At 35.7% G+C, this 17,895-nt stretch overlaps 1 protein-coding gene across 1 annotated transcript; it reads right to left on the bottom strand.

Annotated features, from left to right (window-relative positions):
- Positions 1-82: 82 nt before the first annotated feature.
- On the bottom strand, positions 83-17,581 carry LOC115233886 (kinase D-interacting substrate of 220 kDa B). The gene is made up of 23 exons (XM_029804512.1): positions 17,398-17,581; positions 15,346-16,669; positions 11,337-11,468; positions 10,860-10,958; positions 10,675-10,773; positions 10,191-10,388; positions 10,011-10,109; positions 9,424-9,720; positions 8,684-9,059; positions 8,405-8,569; positions 7,894-8,101; positions 7,393-7,815; positions 7,093-7,315; positions 6,840-7,019; positions 6,296-6,755; positions 6,043-6,206; positions 5,197-5,649; positions 4,946-5,119; positions 4,716-4,860; positions 4,520-4,641; positions 4,329-4,334; positions 4,063-4,183; positions 83-2,431 (listed from the first exon to the last, which is right to left on the bottom strand). The coding sequence occupies exons 1-23, from the start codon at positions 17,436-17,438 to the stop codon at positions 1,674-1,676; spliced, it is 6,267 nt and encodes a 2,088-aa protein (XP_029660372.1). The 5' UTR covers positions 17,439-17,581; the 3' UTR covers positions 83-1,673.
- Positions 17,582-17,895: the final 314 nt, after the last annotated feature.

Genomic DNA, 17,895 nt, shown 5'->3' with positions numbered 1-17,895 from the left:
TATATATATATATATATATATTCGTTTTTAATATTCCATGTCTATGAAATTAAAATTGAATTTTTATGTATATATAGCAGAGTATATTATATTCTCCTGAGATATATGTTTTTATTTGTTCCTTTTTGATTTATATATTCTTCTCTCATGCCATAATTTTGATACAAATTATGATAGATATATCACAAAACAGTATGTCGTTATTAAATATAAACATATATATACAGGATGTTTCAGTTCAACCTTGTATGATTATAGCATTCCATTGCCCCGCGTGTAATAACGTTATAATTGCCGCATCGAAGTGATATGACGCAGTATTTAATACAAACAATGCATTTAATTACAAGCGGGACCATCGGTATACTTAATTAGCATTTGAATGTTTATTATGCTATAGAGAAAGGAAGCAGCTGTCCTTTTTAATTGATTCTCTTTTACATTACGTAAACTAAAAACTATATAAATCTAAACATTGTATTTAGTATACAATATTTAACATTATTGCATATCATACTTGATTGAGAGAATATGTATTTTATTAAATTTTATTTAATGTCGAGAAATGTGAGCGATACATATATATATATATATACTATAATTTCAAAGCTAATATATCCATATATACATTTTTATATTTACAGTATTGTATTGAGTTATCGATACCCTGATGTATTCCGTCCTAAAATGTCCTATATACTTAATGTTATGTAATTATAATTTTCGCTTTTTAATAAAACAAACATATCATTATAATAAATTTTTTTGCGTTTCTCTTTCTCTCTCTTTTTCTTCTGTGATTATAATAATCATTAGTCTCAATGAGAAAAGAAATATCATCAATAAACAGAGGAGTGCTAAAATGAATACATCTTGTGATTAAATGTCTGTGTATACTATAATATTTAAATTCTTTATATATAAAAAAATGAAAGTGGATATAAAGCGATGTAGGCAAATCGCCATATATATAAGTTATTTTTGAGACATTCTATATTTATTCAATAGAATTATATTAGATAAAAAAAGCTTCTATAAATTGTACTAAGTATAGATATAGTTTAATAGACAATCTAATAGGTAATATATTTATTGGTCATTCGGATTATCTCTTCTTTAAAATATTCTCTTCAACATTATTTATTACCTTTTAATTTATCTATTTGCACTGGCATTACGAATTGACGTATATCGATTATTGGGTACAGGATATTTGCACACTATATTGGGAAGAGTTTCTTGTTTTTTCTTTTTACATTTCAGTAGTAAAAAGAAAAATATTGATGAATATTTGCACTTGTAAATGCATTAATATTTATATATGGAATGTCGTTTCGGCATCCTACGAGTCTTAAAACTCGTTTCGCTAAACTAAGGATTATTGCACAATATGCGCAAAAAGGCATTTACTCGTCAGCTCCACTAAGCAGATGAACACGTTTTTAATCGCTTTATCTCTAGAAAAAGCTTCCGTACATTGTCTATTCGCTATTTACACGCGAAAAATCGGTATCTTATCTCGATTACACTTATCTACTTGTTAAAACATTAATACATATCGCATATAGGCCTTTCTGGCAGACACTAGTCATCCTTTCATCTTCAGATTTTGTACATCAGTCGAATGTGTACCGCGAGTTATTACGCTTTAGAGTATGTCCTAAAGTCAGATATCAGACAGGCGTTTCCGGATTGTCCCATATCGCATTGGTATTCTGACGGGGTGGCGATTGCGGATCGTTCGAGGACTCTTGTATCACGAGACTCGCAGTGTCGGAATAATCTATATTTACGCAACGTTCCCTATCCCGCGGTAGACTCCTGTTGGACGATGGCGAACTGTTGGTCTCCGCGCTGTGTCTGAAAACGCTATCCGATTGCGAGTGCGTCGGCGTGGACAGCTCAGATACGAGCGGTGTGGACTCATCATCGCTTTCGACACCAGTTATCAGAGACGATTCCGTTGGCGCGGTGCCGATCAGGCGGTCCTTGAGCTTCGACAGCTTCTCCATGCTGGAAGTGGGTACCGTTATCATTATCTCGTCGTTCAATGTCGAGATCGAACGTCTCTTCGTAGTAGGTATCGACGACGTAGTCTTCAGGGGTATGTTGTTTCCCATATATCTATCGTCAGTCGACTTGGATCTAAATGCGGGTTTCGGCGACGGCGGCGGAGAGATAAACAGTGAGGATGGTCTGGCAATGCTGATGTTGCTGCCAGTCTTCTTCGGGGGCTTGTGTGAACAGGCGGATCTCGTGCTGTGTTGGGACGCGATGCTGCGCTGAGAATTCGTACGTTGAAGAAATACGGTAGAGTCGTGTGAGCTGTCGTCCGAACTGGCCGCTTCATCGTTAATTGGCGCCCAGCGAAACAGCGGACTGGCTTGAAGCAGTACGTAGTCCGTGTCGGGAATCGAGGTGGCAACGGGTCCTAAAACAGAAGCTCATATCATATCTGTTTCATACTGTGTAATTATCGTACTGTATAATCGATTATATATATATATTCTCTCTTACAAAACTTTTTCATGAACTTTTTGCATAGTTAGTTACTGTGAGATATTTAACAAATTTATCTTTGAAAAAATGTATGAATTTGAGAAAGATTTCATATAGAAATGTGTCAAGCTGTTGATGAAAAAAAGATATTTGTCTTAATTCCAATTTAATCCTTTAATGTTAATCTTTATTCTTTGAAATAGTGCTCTGTTTATGATTGAGAATTCGATTGAAGGCTTCCTAGATATAAACTGCAAAGAAGATGTCAGATGTGGAGGGTTTGCAAAAAAATTTTATTGCCACTTCCTCTTGTAATAACATAATACTGCTCATATAACATAGTACTAACAATCTAATAATAATATTCGTAGTGTGTATTCATAATACAGGAAGTATAATGTGGACCGGAATAATATGGACGCAATATTTTCAATTATCGCCCAAACGATTACCTTACACATATAATTGTTTTAAAAATATATAACTTGTATCTGACGATTAGCATAAACATTTTTCACAAGAAATATTCGTTCTGTCAATAGTAATAACACGTAATTTATCACAGTCTTTTATACAGGCATTCTTCACAGAAAACATGGAACAATTTTAAGAGTAGCGACATTTCTGACATTTTTACTTTTTTTTATATCATATGCTTACAAATGCAATAAAATATTTTGCGTTATTGATTGGTGAAAGCCTCTTCCTTAGAACAATCGATTGATGCATTGGATGTTTTAACACTGCACAATTTCAAAGCTTTTTATGTATAATGCAATCCTCTGGTTCTTCCTTATATGGCACTAATATACATCGACATTAAACTAAACTTATAAAATGAGCATTACATTACGCTAATTCTACGAGAATACGCATACAATAATGATCCTATCTCTATTATTAAATAGCTTTCATTTTGGATACCTTCGTCGCACGATATGTATAATTATTTGTTTTCTCGCATTGGCACATGTGACAACTTTAAGAAATATTCTTATACATATTCCTTTTTTCAGAGAAGATAATTTTTTTCATTTTTCTAGATGAAAGAAATTATCATTTTTGTAAATGAAAATGATAGTCTCTCTTGGCTAACTTATAAAGAAATCTTACATAATATTATATTTTTTTAATCGTTATGTATCGTAATTTTGACTGCCATTATATACGTAATCTTTTGTTAGTAATACTGTTAAGTAATATATTCTGTCAGAATACGCATATATACAGATGTACTTTGAGGCTGTAATGGGACAATAAGTATCCTCGATATCTTTCTTTTTTTAACATCATAAATTGGCAAATACTGTTCTCGAATGCAATGATAACGATGATAGGTCGTTGTATTTTTCGATGCACAAGTTATACCGAAAAATGCTCTTTTCCGCGATGTGCAACGCGAACGATTTATTAGGCGAATACATCATCATTGTGTCCTAATCTCAAACTCGACAGGCTAATAGTTAGCACTGTACTCAACGGAGATATCACTGTTTTGATCGGACTGCGGTGGTTCTTGCACTATGACGACAGGCAGTGTAAGTGGAAGGGAAGGAGGCTCACCTGAAGAAAGTGAGTCTGTCGTTGGTGCCACCGTCGATGATGGCACATCTAATACATCCTCGCAAGCTTCTTCGTTCAAGGTCTGCAGTGCTCCACAAATCATTTGCTCCTCTAATGTTACCTGAAATGTGTATACGCATTTTAAAGCAGGTTTTCAAGCATCACATCTTGTATATAAGCATCATGTATATAAGCAGATACTAAAATAAAATTATTAAAATTTGCGAAATTATGTTTCTTGAAATAATCTAGCAACAAACTCTTACCTGGAACTAATATACCGAGCGCAAATGTAAGTAAACAAGAGAATTACGATATTAATTTTTACAGAATATTAGTTATAATATAAAGTTTCATTAATTTATTTATAAACCAATGTAAATAAATACATATATTATATATTAATATAATTGTATCAATAATATTTTTAATAGATTTTATAATACCTTCAGCATACCTGTTTTTCCATGATGGATTGTTTATTTTGGTCACGGCGGACTTGTCCGTCTGTTCTTGATGCTCCTTTCTCTTTCTCTACGTGAGCAGGCATACGCATCGAATTATTTTGTAAAGCGTGATCTATAACAAACAAAATTAAATTATTGATCGAAAATCAAATAAGAAATGAATAGAAAAATAAATGCCGAGCGTACCTTTGCGTAAAACTTGTTCGGATCCTACAGTAAATCGGACACTTCGAGAACCTTCCTCATACGTGAAAGATGAAAGTTCCATTTCTCTAAGTGACACAATTACCATACGGAATAATTCCCAATCCCCAAAAGTCATTTTAAATACCTAAAGAGAAACATAAGTATGTTTATATGTAAAATTTCCTTTTTTTCTTTGAAGTATAGAGAGATACAGCATTACAAAAGATTACTTTTTTTAGTTCTTGCAAATCGCAATGTAATAAAACTCGGCCGTTGATGTTGTTCTCCTTGACGACTTGCTTGTACGTCGGTGCTTGGGTCGAGTTAAGACTATCGATCTTGTCGATCAAATCGCAGACCCCGTTCACTGATAAGGATGAGAGTTTCGTCTCCAGAATTTCAGACTATGAATAAAGACAAAGCAATAAAGCAGCGTTTTCTCTGTTGTAAAAAATATGATTGTATAATTGATTAACTATACCGATAATGTGGTTGTTACGGAAAGCGGTTTCGGCGTTGGTTCCATGGGTGGCATTTGCATCCAAGTCGATGGGGCTTGCCATTCAAAGTTGGGCTGGTAAGCCCATGATGGTGTCGGCGGTACGGATCCTTGCATACTTGATTGTTTAACAATTTTCATATGCCGGTTTGTCATCATCCCTCTTTGCGGAATCCATTGCTCAGCCGGAACACCGTGCCAAATACCAGGTTGTTTAAAGAGATTCGCGTCTTCCTCGATGCTTTGCTGCTCCTCCTTTATCTTCTTCTTGATATAGGGATCCAAGTTGATAGTAAATGGCAAGAATATCTTCATATCGCTGATGAGCAAACTGGATCGATGAAAAGTGAGAAAGACGTCCAACTTGCGCTCATCTCTGTCCATCTCGAGGAGCGGCTGCACTTCCTTCAAAACCGGAATTTGCGCAAATATTTTTATTTATATATTATATAAAAATATAATTTATTATATAAAGACATTTATATGGTTTCTATTAGAACACATATTACGTTACGTAAAAAATTTTGATATAAATTATATTGATGAAAATAACTTTTAATCATAAAATAAAGAGAGACTTGGTTTTAATTTGTCTGATGTAAAATAAGACAGTTCTTCTTGGGTTTTCAATAATAAATTTACATTAATGGCACTAGGCCAGGTCAACAAGATATACAACTTCCTCTGACCATGTCTCGATGCTCCAGATCGGCGCCGTGCTCCAACAACTCGAGACAGATCTCGGTGTGGCCTTCCTTCGCCGCGCATAGCAATGCCGTCTAAAAAAAGGGGAAGCAAAAGAGAAGGGAGTATAATTCACGCGTACTTATCGTAAAGACTTTTTAGTGACATATTGTCGTCTAGGCTCTCCTCGTACATATCGTAATAAAGAATGAGCCAAGATGTCCTGAAAGGCCATTGCTCGGTAATATTGATCCAACTAGCTAAATGGTACCAGTTGAAGTCAATTTGGAATGCTTTGAGTAATCGCCCTAGAAAATAAAGACGTACAAAGATATATACACGAAATAATCACGCAGACTTGTGTAATATGATATTGCGCAACTGGATGCAGTATTACCGGTGACATAAACAACATTCATTAATCTTCTCATACTACGGGGATTCACGTCGCTGAAGTAATCATCGGTGAGCAGCATCTTGTTAAGATCCTGCGCGCCGCCTAGTCGATTTAAATTACTGCCGATACTGCTAGCGATCGATTCGCTCAATCGTAATTTTCTACTGCCTTTTCTGGTTTGAGGTTTCAACTTCTCGTTACTATTCATTATCGCCGATTCCGAGCTAAGTCTTCTATTGGATACCGAGTGATGTATGGTACTAGTCGCGGTATAGTTGACGCTTTCCTCAGCTTCCGTCCACGCCGTCTTTTTGCAGTATTGAGCAGTCTGTTGCGCGACCTTGACTTTACGTAAGCCGCTATTTTGCAAGTAAAACGGCAGATGCACCATATTCCGCAAGTAATCGTGACCACCAATATTCGATTCCGAGAATAATCTTCTGCTATTCACTTCTACCGCCTGTGTTGAAGAATAATTTTCATCATTATCGAATCACTCATCTTGAAGTCTTAAAGTAGATAATACAATTTTTTAGTTGCTCACCTTAGCTATAATATGTGGATCAATCGCTAATATTACGACAAAGGGATACCCGTTATCGCTAAATAAGGCTTGTATAGCGTCCAAAACTAGTAAAACTTTATCTTGTTCACAACTGTCCAGACCATCCACTATTATGACTAGTCTACTTTGTTGAGCCATGAAACTATCCAAGCATTTGACCTATTTAAAGATTACGATTAAAAACTACACTGCTAAGATAATTCTGATTATCATCAATAGACAGATAATTTACCATTTCCGTCATTAAACTGACTTCGCTTCTCAAAGTCTGAATAAATCCTTCGCTTTTTAGAGTTTCCAGTTTCGAAATGCTACGCTGAAGGTGTCTTCTCTGCGAGAAAACTAATGCCTTTAGCGTTCTGCTCCACGTATACAGATTCGCTATTATACTGATGGCCAAAACCAAGCCGATCGTGATCATGATGATATGAGCAGTGACTCGATCTATCGTGGGCCTAAATACGATTCAACATGTAAAACAACCGTGACGTATATACATTCATTTGAAACATTCAAGTGCATAATTACTCACTCGTCGCTCGGCATGTCTATAAAATACACCGTGAGCACTGAGAGACCGACAAGCAGGCTGCAAAAGCAGAATTCGAATATGATTATATACGGCAAACAACATAGATGCCTCCACTTCCATTTGGTCGTCGACTTGTCCGGTTTCGGCCGAAACGATCTGTATAGCCTGGTTGACAGCAAGCCGAAGTCGTTCTCAATCGAGTCGTAAAGCGAGCCGACCATTTGGACGACTGCATTCTCGCCGGCGGCGGTCGTTCCCACGCGAGTCTGATCGGTGAAATAAAATTTGATCGGTTGTACCGCTATGCTATCGTGACACTGACCGCCCGGTGGATGACAAAAGATGACTTGTAATAATAATTTCAGCGCATTCAGTTTTGTGGTGAGCCCCACTGTCAGATTATACGGCCAGTACCAATCGTATCTGCAATTAAAATGTCATCTCTGATGAGGATATCGAATGGAAAATTATCGTTCGCTGTTTTTTTCTCACAAGTCTTACCTTTTATTGGCATACCAAACGAGTAGCAGAAAGATATAAACGATAAATAGTAAACTTATCCCGCACGACAGACCGATGATCCACGATTGTAATGTGAGACCTATGATTAAACCCACTACTAAGGATATGTGGGCTACTACTAGAAAGAGTAGGGAAGAGAATTGGAATACTGGATCGATCCATTGTCTCGCAAAGTTTTTCATTTCCTCTGTGAAAAATAATCGTTGTGGTTAAATTTATAAAAGTTTCTCACATAGCTTGGTAAACTACAGTCATGTATTCTAATGTTCAAAAATAGAAATTTTTTATTTGCCGCACAGAATATATAACGTTAAAAATTGAAGATGACGGCCTTCTATTAAATTAATATCTTATTTTAGATTAAGTTACAATTTTTTAAAATTTTTCTAAAAGGTAAAATTTATACTCCAAATTCATAAAAAATATTTATTAGTCTACAGAACAAATCCTTTTAGGATAGCACTGGAATCTATAAGTTATTTGACGATACCCTTCAGTTTGTTCAGTAGGAATGACTTTCCAGAACCCCATTTTGCATAAAGGCCGACAGTAATCGGTGTAGAAAGCGACGGTTCACTGAGGATATCTGCCAGTGCGCTGCTGTACAAGTCGTAACCAAGCATGTTCTCATTATCCTCGTTAGTATTTAAACGCCCTATAATATTTATTATTAATTATTCTACAAATCGTGTTAGAAAAAATTAAACATGTCTCCTCCACGTATCGTGAAGGATAACGGAGATGGCGTGCCGTCTGATTTAAAACTTACGAGCGCCAAATATCTGTCCAAGAATCGTCTTGGGATGATTGACGTCGATGTTGTAGGGGGTCTCGCCTTGTCTATTTGGACGGTACAATAACTGGCTATTCTTTGGATTCCTCAGTAGTATTTCGACGATCGCTTTCGATCGCGCGCGCATCGCCACGTGCAGTACAGTGTCGCCCTTCTTGTCGGTAGCCGAGACCTTGGCTTTCTTGTCTAAAAGCAATTGCACGATTTCGGCGTTACGCGACCTCACCGCCCTCAATAAAGGCGTGTCGCCGTCTTTCGTAGCAATCTCCAGGTCTGGGTTAGCGTTTAATAATAATCTGAGTATCGGTACATTGCCTTTCTCTACTGCTATGTAAGTTGCGGTTTTTTTATCCTAAAATATATACGGACGGAGTGGTTAGTTTGATTTTAAATAAAACTTTTTTAGCTAACCGCGGAAAAGTCACGCGCGAACTAAGCTCGAAGTGGCTTTCGAACTGGATACCAGACTAGATCCGATATCGTCTCTTATTAAAGCATCCATAGTACCGAGATTCGAATTCTGGTATTGATTATTTTACCAAGCTTTGCATATTCCGTTCGTGTGGAACTATGTGGTACTCGATGCAAGCAACGATCCGACTTTATTGTGGAATAATCAATATTTGGGAATCGCACTACTCGATGAAAAACATTTTCAAATCGATCTTCGAGGAAGATATGCGATAATTAAAAAGAAAAGTAAAGTCGAGTTGTACCTTTCCGGCGATGTCGACGTCCGCGTATTTTTTCAGCAACGATTCTACCACGCTTCGGTGGCCACCCTTAACGGCATGGATTAGATTCGTGTCACCGGCACGATCCTGAATATTAACATAAGCGCCGGAATTTAGAAGGGCGCTCGCTATTTCGTGATGACCTTCTCGGCAGGCTATTGCTAAGGCAGTGCAACCGTCCTTATCTAGAGCATTCACGTTGGGCTTGTGCTCCAATAGTAGCAACGCCACTTCCACGTGGTTTCCGAGGGTTGCTACAAGCAGGGCGGTCCACGAATACTACGAATAAAATTGTTTAAAAAAAAAACAAATATAAATCGAGAAATTTTCAATATTAAAAGCGAAGAGTCTTTTGAAATGTTAAATATTATATCTAATAATCTTATGATATTAGGTTCTATCCATGATAAATAATTTATAAATAAAAGAGAAATCTATAAGGTAAGATCTAATTATATGTCTTATATATACATATACACAATATTTCTATTGCATCTTTTAGTGTCAAAATTTTGACCTACAAGAGTCCATTGTTTCAAAATTTTAGCATTTTTTTTTAAATTTCTTACCATGCCTGCCGTGTCGACATTGGCCCCGGCCTTGAGAAGGATATCAACTATTTCTACGTTTCCCTTGCGCGAAGCCCACACGAGTGCCGTGGTGCCATACTGAAAAAATAATGAGGGTAGGTCATATCTCGAAAGTAAACGCGATGGTCATCGATTTGCGATAGGCTCGCCAACGATTACCTTGTCGCCGACATTGACCTTCGCCCCATGAGCAATGAGATCCTTGACTATATCAGGATAACCCCTGCCAGCGGCCCATAATAATGAGGAAATATGAAAATTTCCATGCGCGTTGACGTCAGCCCCGCGTGCCAGCAGCATCGTCACCGTCGCCGACCTGCCCTTGTATGTTGCCCACATAAGCGCCGTCCATCCACCCTATAATAAGACAGTCCTCGGTCAAATATTTTTATTTATATATTATATAAAAATATAATTTATTATATAAAGACATTTATATGGTTTCTATTAGAACACATATTACGTTACGTAAAAAATTTTGATATAAATTATATTGATGAAAATAACTTTTAATCATAAAATAAAGAGAGACTTGGTTTTAATTTGTCTGATGTAAAATAAGACAGTTCTTCTTGGGTTTTTAATAATAAATTTACATTAATGGCACTAGGCCAGGTCAACAAGATATACAACTTCCTCTGACCATGTCTCGATGCTCCAGATCGGCGCCGTGCTCCAACAACTCGAGACAGATCTCGGTGTGGCCTTCCTTCGCCGCGCATAGCAATGCCGTCCAATTATCCTGAAAAAAAATTATGCAAAAAATTGCATGTTAGAATTTTAATCTATTCTGAATGAATTCAAGTGTTGTCGTCAACAGCTACCAACCGCGTCTTCAGCATTGACGTCCGCTCCATGATTGATGAGTTCTCGGACGAAGTGTATTTTCCCTTTGGTTGCTGCAAAGATGAGGGCGGTACTACTATTCTGTAATAAGAAAATAATTGATCAAAAAAATTCGAAGGTTCACGAGAAAAAACACGACAAATATATATGTGGAAAACTCTTTTTTTCTATGACTGTTATTTTTCACGCATATTCGCGATTTGATATTACAAAGGAGTTTTATCTAATGTAAATAAATATCACTTATATTATTATTTCCTTAAAATTTTCTATGTAATATATGATAAAAAGATTTTTATCATCTATTTACATCTTATATAAGATCAATAGTATATCATATATCTCGCATAATTTGATTATTCTGAAGTTTCTAAAAGAGAAAAAAAAAAGATAAAAAAAGAAAATGAAATGAAATTCCTGATTTTTCTCGGAAATCTTTTAAAACGATCTACAAATTACCTCATCTCTGTCATCGACCTGCACTCGTTTGTTCTCGAGAAAATTCTGCAGTCCGGCGAGATTATCATCTGTGATGTAGCTCGTAAGTGATCGGTAACAAAGCGATACCATCGAGTCAATTCGATGCAATGTCTGTGAAAGTGACAAGAGAACTCATCGTTAGATTTTGATTAGCCGCGTCTCTGATTCTTATCATTGTTATTAAAAAACCGTTAAAGCAAATCTTTCATAGATAAGATTAGATAAATTTAATTATTACTCGCAAAAAAAGCATATGCAACTGCAATCATTCAATTGCATCATTCAATTTTAAAACTCAACACAAACAATACCGCACAAGCATTGTTGTTTAGATGTAATCTTTTACCGCTACATTGTGGCCTAAAAATTTTATACCTTTTTTAGATGTAACATGTAACGTATAAGTTATTGATTCTTTTTTATCTTTAATATTACTTTTTTTGTTCCTTTATTATTTTCAAAATGTGATAATCTCTACATTGATAATCTAAATATCTAATCTAATCTAATCTGACACTAAGATAATTTATATAAAATTTTTTATCTTATCGATATATTTAGAATTAATCTTTTAATCTGGAATTTTTTTCAATCATTCCTCTTTGCAACGCTGAGACTTTTTCAAATTAGATATTTAAAATATCATTATAATATAATAATATTACTAAAAATATAAACTGACAATGAGTATATAAATAACTAGTGTTTAATAATAATATTCAAAGAAATTTTGATTTCTTCAAGTATATTTTTCCAATCTCTTTTCTTCGCGTTAATTAAACAAAATGTCTCAATTGCATCCAGAACTGCTGTGATGCACATGATCCGTCTTATGATCGAATATTCGACGTAAATTGTACAATTGGGCCACAACAAATTACGGAGCTTTCGAGATATCAAGATATATGAGTAGCCAAGCAAGCATCGATCACCGTTATAGGGCAATTTTACACTCTGTGGCATTAGTATTAATCTCAAGAGAGCTGTTAACTGCAAATAAATCAAGAAACTCGCCTCTTAAGATCACTGAAATTTTGAGTCATTGCAGATCTTACATTGCACACTTTTCAGTTTTTTTTCTTAAAACTGTCGCGCCTTTAAAGTATTCAGGTTATCAAGTTATCAAAATAAAATAAAATGAAAGATTTTCGATTAGAGAGATTTGAAGTAAAATGGAAATCTCAAACCATCACGCAATTGAATTTCTCTTTTGTCGGACAATACTGGATTTTTGTAATAATAATATTGCGTTATGTAGCAGCACGAGTGTATGCGAAATGGTATATATTGTGAAGAATATTAGCCGTAATTGTTTTTATTTAGTTGCAATTTGTGCGCGCATTCTTTATCCAGAGCAAAAATAGAAAACGCTGCTTGCACTTCTTGATGTTTCAGAATGGAATCTGGGTCAATGATAATGAATAACACACGTGGATAAGGGGCGATCAAGGGGTGATAAAGGGGTGTACGGCGAGAGTTATAGTGTTAATCGCAGACCACAGATGCAAAACCAAGTAAAGGCTGTCAAAGTTTAATTTTTTAATGTTCTCGTTGTGTATATATGCGATATATAAATAAATTTTAAGTTGTTATAAGTTAATTATTAGTATATTATTATTATAACTTAATTTGCTATTTTTTATTATTTCCATTATTTTCATGCCTTTTCTACATTAATTTCTAATATATCTTTTTATTATTTTTTTAGCAATTACATAATTTTGTATGCCAATCTAAGTTCGTTAGTGACCTAAATAATTTGCGCGCTAAGATAACATTTATATGGTATATCTTATTCTACAATCAACTTCTCTATTCTAATGCTTCTCACACATTGAATATTTCTTTTTTTTTTACTGTCATATTTATCAGATATTGCAACAATCTAGATGTTAATATCGTACAACCAAAATACATTATTAAGCATCGAATAGTGCAGTTAGATAATTTTATAGCAAATATCGAGTATATTTCTATTAAAAGATATTGTGGAAGCAGTTATAGTGACATTTCGCCCTAATGTGAATTATCGATAGTCTGCAACCTAACGCGCGTCTTGGTATTTATGGTATATAAAAGGATAATGCTATAGCGAGATCATATACTCTCATAATCCTTCGACGCGTAAATCGTCTTTTATCTCACTCACAACAACAGATGATAGTAGTAATTATTGATCACTGCTACAGCATATTAAAATTCTAAATTCTATTGTGATATTAAATCTAAGAATATTTACAAGTTAATTTAATTATATATATAAATAAACTAATATATACGATACTCTATTAATACTTCATGTGTTAGATTTAAAAAATGAATAAATACCTAGTTAAAGAAAATAAACAGAATTGATAGTTCGCGATGCGCAGTTTGTCACAGATATATAAATCCGTGTATCCTCTTCTTTTGTGGCGTGAAATAAAAATTTTAAAAGGTACTCTCGCGTCAATCTTCGTTTCTCTGAATCATTCCAAAGAAGAATCTTTTCTTGATGCTTGGGGAATCCCTTATTTTTCGGGAATTACCGCACCGTTCTTCGTTTACTACGGTCCAATCTGTACTGAGTAAAAATTCGATGTTGCAGCGTGCAAATGCATACACACATACACACACGGTTAGAAGTGCATTAGATCAGCTCTACTTTATGCGGTCGATTTTGTCACATTAAAATCGTTGGCAGTGGTATGGCTTGTACACATGCCACAGTGGATGATACTGATGTGCGTTTTACATCAGGAAAAGCGTCACTTATTTAATTCGCAAGCGTCGGCGGATATAACGCGAACATCAGCCGTAAAGATCGATGACAGAACCGAGTCAGGCAAAATTCCATTATACTATATGTACGCACATGGCAACAGGCCTTACGTAAGTGTCTCCAAAATTTTCTTAAATATATAGGACTAGAATGTTTTTTTGAATTAATAATCGATAAAACCGCAAATGTAAATCTACGATACATAAAAGATTTACTAGATTATTTGCCAGGCATAGAGTTACGCGTCATTAAATTAAAAAATAGTGATAAAGGTTTAGAATTATAAACAGTTAAAGAGTTCCTATAAAATACAATCTTGTCGTACGAAATTTTGAATATTTATATTTTCGAACTTTATAGATATTTCTAGAAAAATTTAATTTCTTTATTTGTAAATTTATTTCAATATCTCGTAAACGGAGTTATTCAGTCGCATTCAATTAGACAGACACTTGTTATCTGAAATAATTAGCAGATTATTGATCGTGACATTAGGCGATTCTTACTTGCGGATTAATCTTATTCTCTGACTATAAATATCTAAGCAATAATTCCGATAAGATAAAAGTCCAAGTTACGTCAACGCTATTGTCGTCGACCTTCGTAGTAATTATAACAATTACTTTTATTATCCGCAATAATGTCCACATGAAAGTATTGTTATCAAATAATTTCGACTCGAATAGTGTCGATCTTAATTAGGCGTGTCAACTAAAGCGTGAATTATTTTAAACAGAACGCGAATACAGATTAATGTAGTGTTATAGAAACACTCACGTCAATGTCTGGCCAATGTGACATGTGATTTCCATTGCTGTGGTGGCTTCACTATATTTGGTAAAATTACAGTAAAGAGTTTTAATATTCCTTTGTTTAATATATTAACACATCTAGTTATTCTGAATAATTTCCATAAGCATTAAAGTTAACTAATTAATTTACTCACTAATTATATAAAGCTCCGAGCTATAAAATGAAAGTAAATTCACAATTTGTTACGACCTCATTAAAGTAAACTTACATGTTATTAGTCCATTTTTATTGTTTAGTTGTTAATAATGTTGTATTAAACTGCTCATTGTTAGCACTTTTGCCAATCGAAGAAACAACATATTTTACATCAAGCTTATTTGGCTAAAGTTTGGCCAGACTCTGACTCTCAAAAGATATTAGGAAAAACGATAATGCCAACAGAAACGACGTGCACCTCCAAGAGTTCACACTAACCGCGTTCGAATGCCTTCGGATGGCGAAGTTGAACTTGCGGCCAGTGCCATCGGTGGCCGGCGCCGTGAAGGTGATGGTGGGTACGTGAATATGCGGGAACATATGATGATGATCGTGATGATGATGATCGTGCTGATAGTGATGGTGCAAGTGGTGATGATAGTCCTCGTCGGCATCGTGCCATATCGTGTCGGGATGTGACCTGGGTATATGAAGACGGAGGAATGACTTCAATCCGCGACGCGTTCTACCAATGGAAGTATCGTCGCTGATGGCGGTAGAAGCGATTGACAAGTTCGATAAAGTAGCACTTCGATGCAAATTACCGTCCCTGTGATCTCCATTCGGTAAGAGGGAGTTTGGCACGCCCGGAATAGCCCCGAGTAAACTCGGAGCCAGACTCGAACAAATCGCCGCGTTCGCGATGCTAAATTTCCGGATAGGGTTCACGCTAGTCCCGGCCAGGATGTCCTCGAAGGCCGGAAATTTTTGAGTGGTCGAAGTGTTCTTCTCGTGAAAGGGGGACTGGCTCAAATCCGCGCTTGTCATCGGTAACGTTGACCTGCGACTGCCGTTCTTGCTAGATATCTCGTCGAGATTATCTTGCACGGTGGTTGTCACTAAAGGCCGTGGCACTGACTTATGTACTTTCCTGATATCTGATTGAGCGTTTTCACCAGTCGACTGCTCTGATAATTTTGGAAGACAAAATTTATATTCAGTGATTTTTGAAGTCACTGGAGGAATTTCCAAACAATTTGATGTCAATTCAGAATGTCTCGATTTGTCTATAGTAATTGATTTCGTATGAGTGCTCGCTTCTTCGATCGGTGAAGGTTGAAACTTTGCTGATGAGTCCTTGTGAATGAAAGTCTTGTGTTCGGAGACGACTCTGTCGGAATCCGCTATCGGTACTGTCAGTCTTTGCGTTTCGATTTTCGAAATCGCTTCGCTATCTTTATTATATTCTTTTCTTGAAGTATTATAATCTGAGATCGAGTGTTTGTCCGCATTATTCAAGCTCGATGACTGCAAGCATTTAAAAGCGCAATTTTGCACGTGCGATGTGGAAGGCGAAAATTCAGGGTCGGATGCGGCTAAGTTTGAAGAAATTTCGGCTCTTGGGATGCTAGACTTTTTTCTAGCTCTTATCAAGCCATCGTCAGATGCCTGTGAAAATGTTTTCTTCGATTCTTTTATCTGCGATGCTTCCTTCTCGTCTTCCTTCTCGCTATCTTCTTCGTCGAAACTGATGCGGAAGAAAGCCGCCGTGATTTTAATACGCTCGTCTTTGGCTTTCCGCATGGCATTCTCTTCTGATTTTCTGTTCAGCACGAAAATCAAAAACTGCCTTCATTGGCTGTGAGTGAAACACACGCATAAGACACGTACCGAATTTTGAATAATATTTGACTGCACTTTTTAATGTGTAAATGTGAATCTATCATTATATGATGATAAAATGGACGAATCGTACATGCGCGCAGTACAAATCTAAAATAATCAAGTATGTTTTTAAAAAACGACAACTCCTGCTATTAAAAAAAATATAATTTATTAATTAAATGTAGCTAAATGAGTCGATAAACATTTTATATATTTATATAAAATAATCAATTATTTTTCAAAATTAAATCTATAACAATTTGGAATAACCATAAGTTTACAAAAATGCAACTCATAGTTTTAAAATGTGGCATGTTAATTCTTTGAGAAATGATAAATGTATGTTTCACAGCAAATGTCTGAAATTATTTCTTAAAAAAGAAAACTTATCATTTTAAGATGCGATAATTACTTTTTTTATCTCTTACTAAATTATACCGGCTATAAGAAAGAAGCAAATAGCTGGCAATTAATTATAGATCAAAGATTGAAAACAGTGTAGTTTCGATCAATTTTTAATACTGTGGAATACATTAATTGTTACGAATAAATCACAGCATCGAAGATCTCAACTGACCAATATCAATCCCTGCTACAGACGCAATTAACTTTCCTTGAAGAAATCGACCGTAAGATTAATTCTAACTTATCGATATACATATATACCGTGAGAAACGGACCCTCGACAAATTGGTGAGTCGGAGCATCTTTCCAATTTTCGCTTATTCCTCGTTTACGATATAGCTGATCTGGTTCGGCTGATCCAGCAGCCACTACTTCTCGTTGTTCCCGTGACTTTTCTCTCGAGTACAATGGCAAAGAATATCGGTCAGTCCAGAACTGCGAACCGCGAGAAACCAACGACGCCGGCAAAATCGTGAACAATGTGTGAATATACCGCGCGACATTTATATATCGCGGTGGGATCTCTTTAATGCTCGGGTACATATACACAAGCTTGAATCACATTCGCCGCGGGCTTCGTGCGTAACGGCGCGTGCTGCGCATCATCACAGTGCCGTATGAGCTTCCCGGTTCGGAAATTATTTTTCTTCCAGTGACATGTCGCCGATTTCAGCTCAATATTGAGATATATATGTTGTTTAGAATTTTTATTATTATAAAAATAGAATTTATATATAATTTAATTAATCTTCTACGAAA

This window comes from Formica exsecta, unplaced genomic scaffold, assembly GCF_003651465.1.
Source record: "Formica exsecta isolate Colony F162 unplaced genomic scaffold, ASM365146v1 scaffold191, whole genome shotgun sequence".
NCBI lineage: Eukaryota > Metazoa > Arthropoda > Insecta > Hymenoptera > Formicidae > Formica > Formica exsecta.
Note: the sequence above shows the minus strand (reverse complement) of the source record. Positions and strands in the feature narration are given on the sequence as shown.

Bases quoted from the DNA above. Each gene is read 5' to 3' on its own strand.
- LOC115233886 (XM_029804512.1), bottom strand. From the start codon at position 17,438: ATGCTCCGACTCACCAATTTGTCGAGGGTCCGTTTCTCACG. The intron at 9,721-10,010 runs GTAAGAAATTTA...TTTTATTCGTAG, and splicing joins ATGTCGACACGGCAGGCATG to TATTCGTGGACCGCCCTGCT. The intron at 4,642-4,715 runs GTACGCTCGGCA...TGTTTGTTATAG, and splicing joins CGAACAAGTTTTACGCAAAG to ATCACGCTTTACAAAATAAT.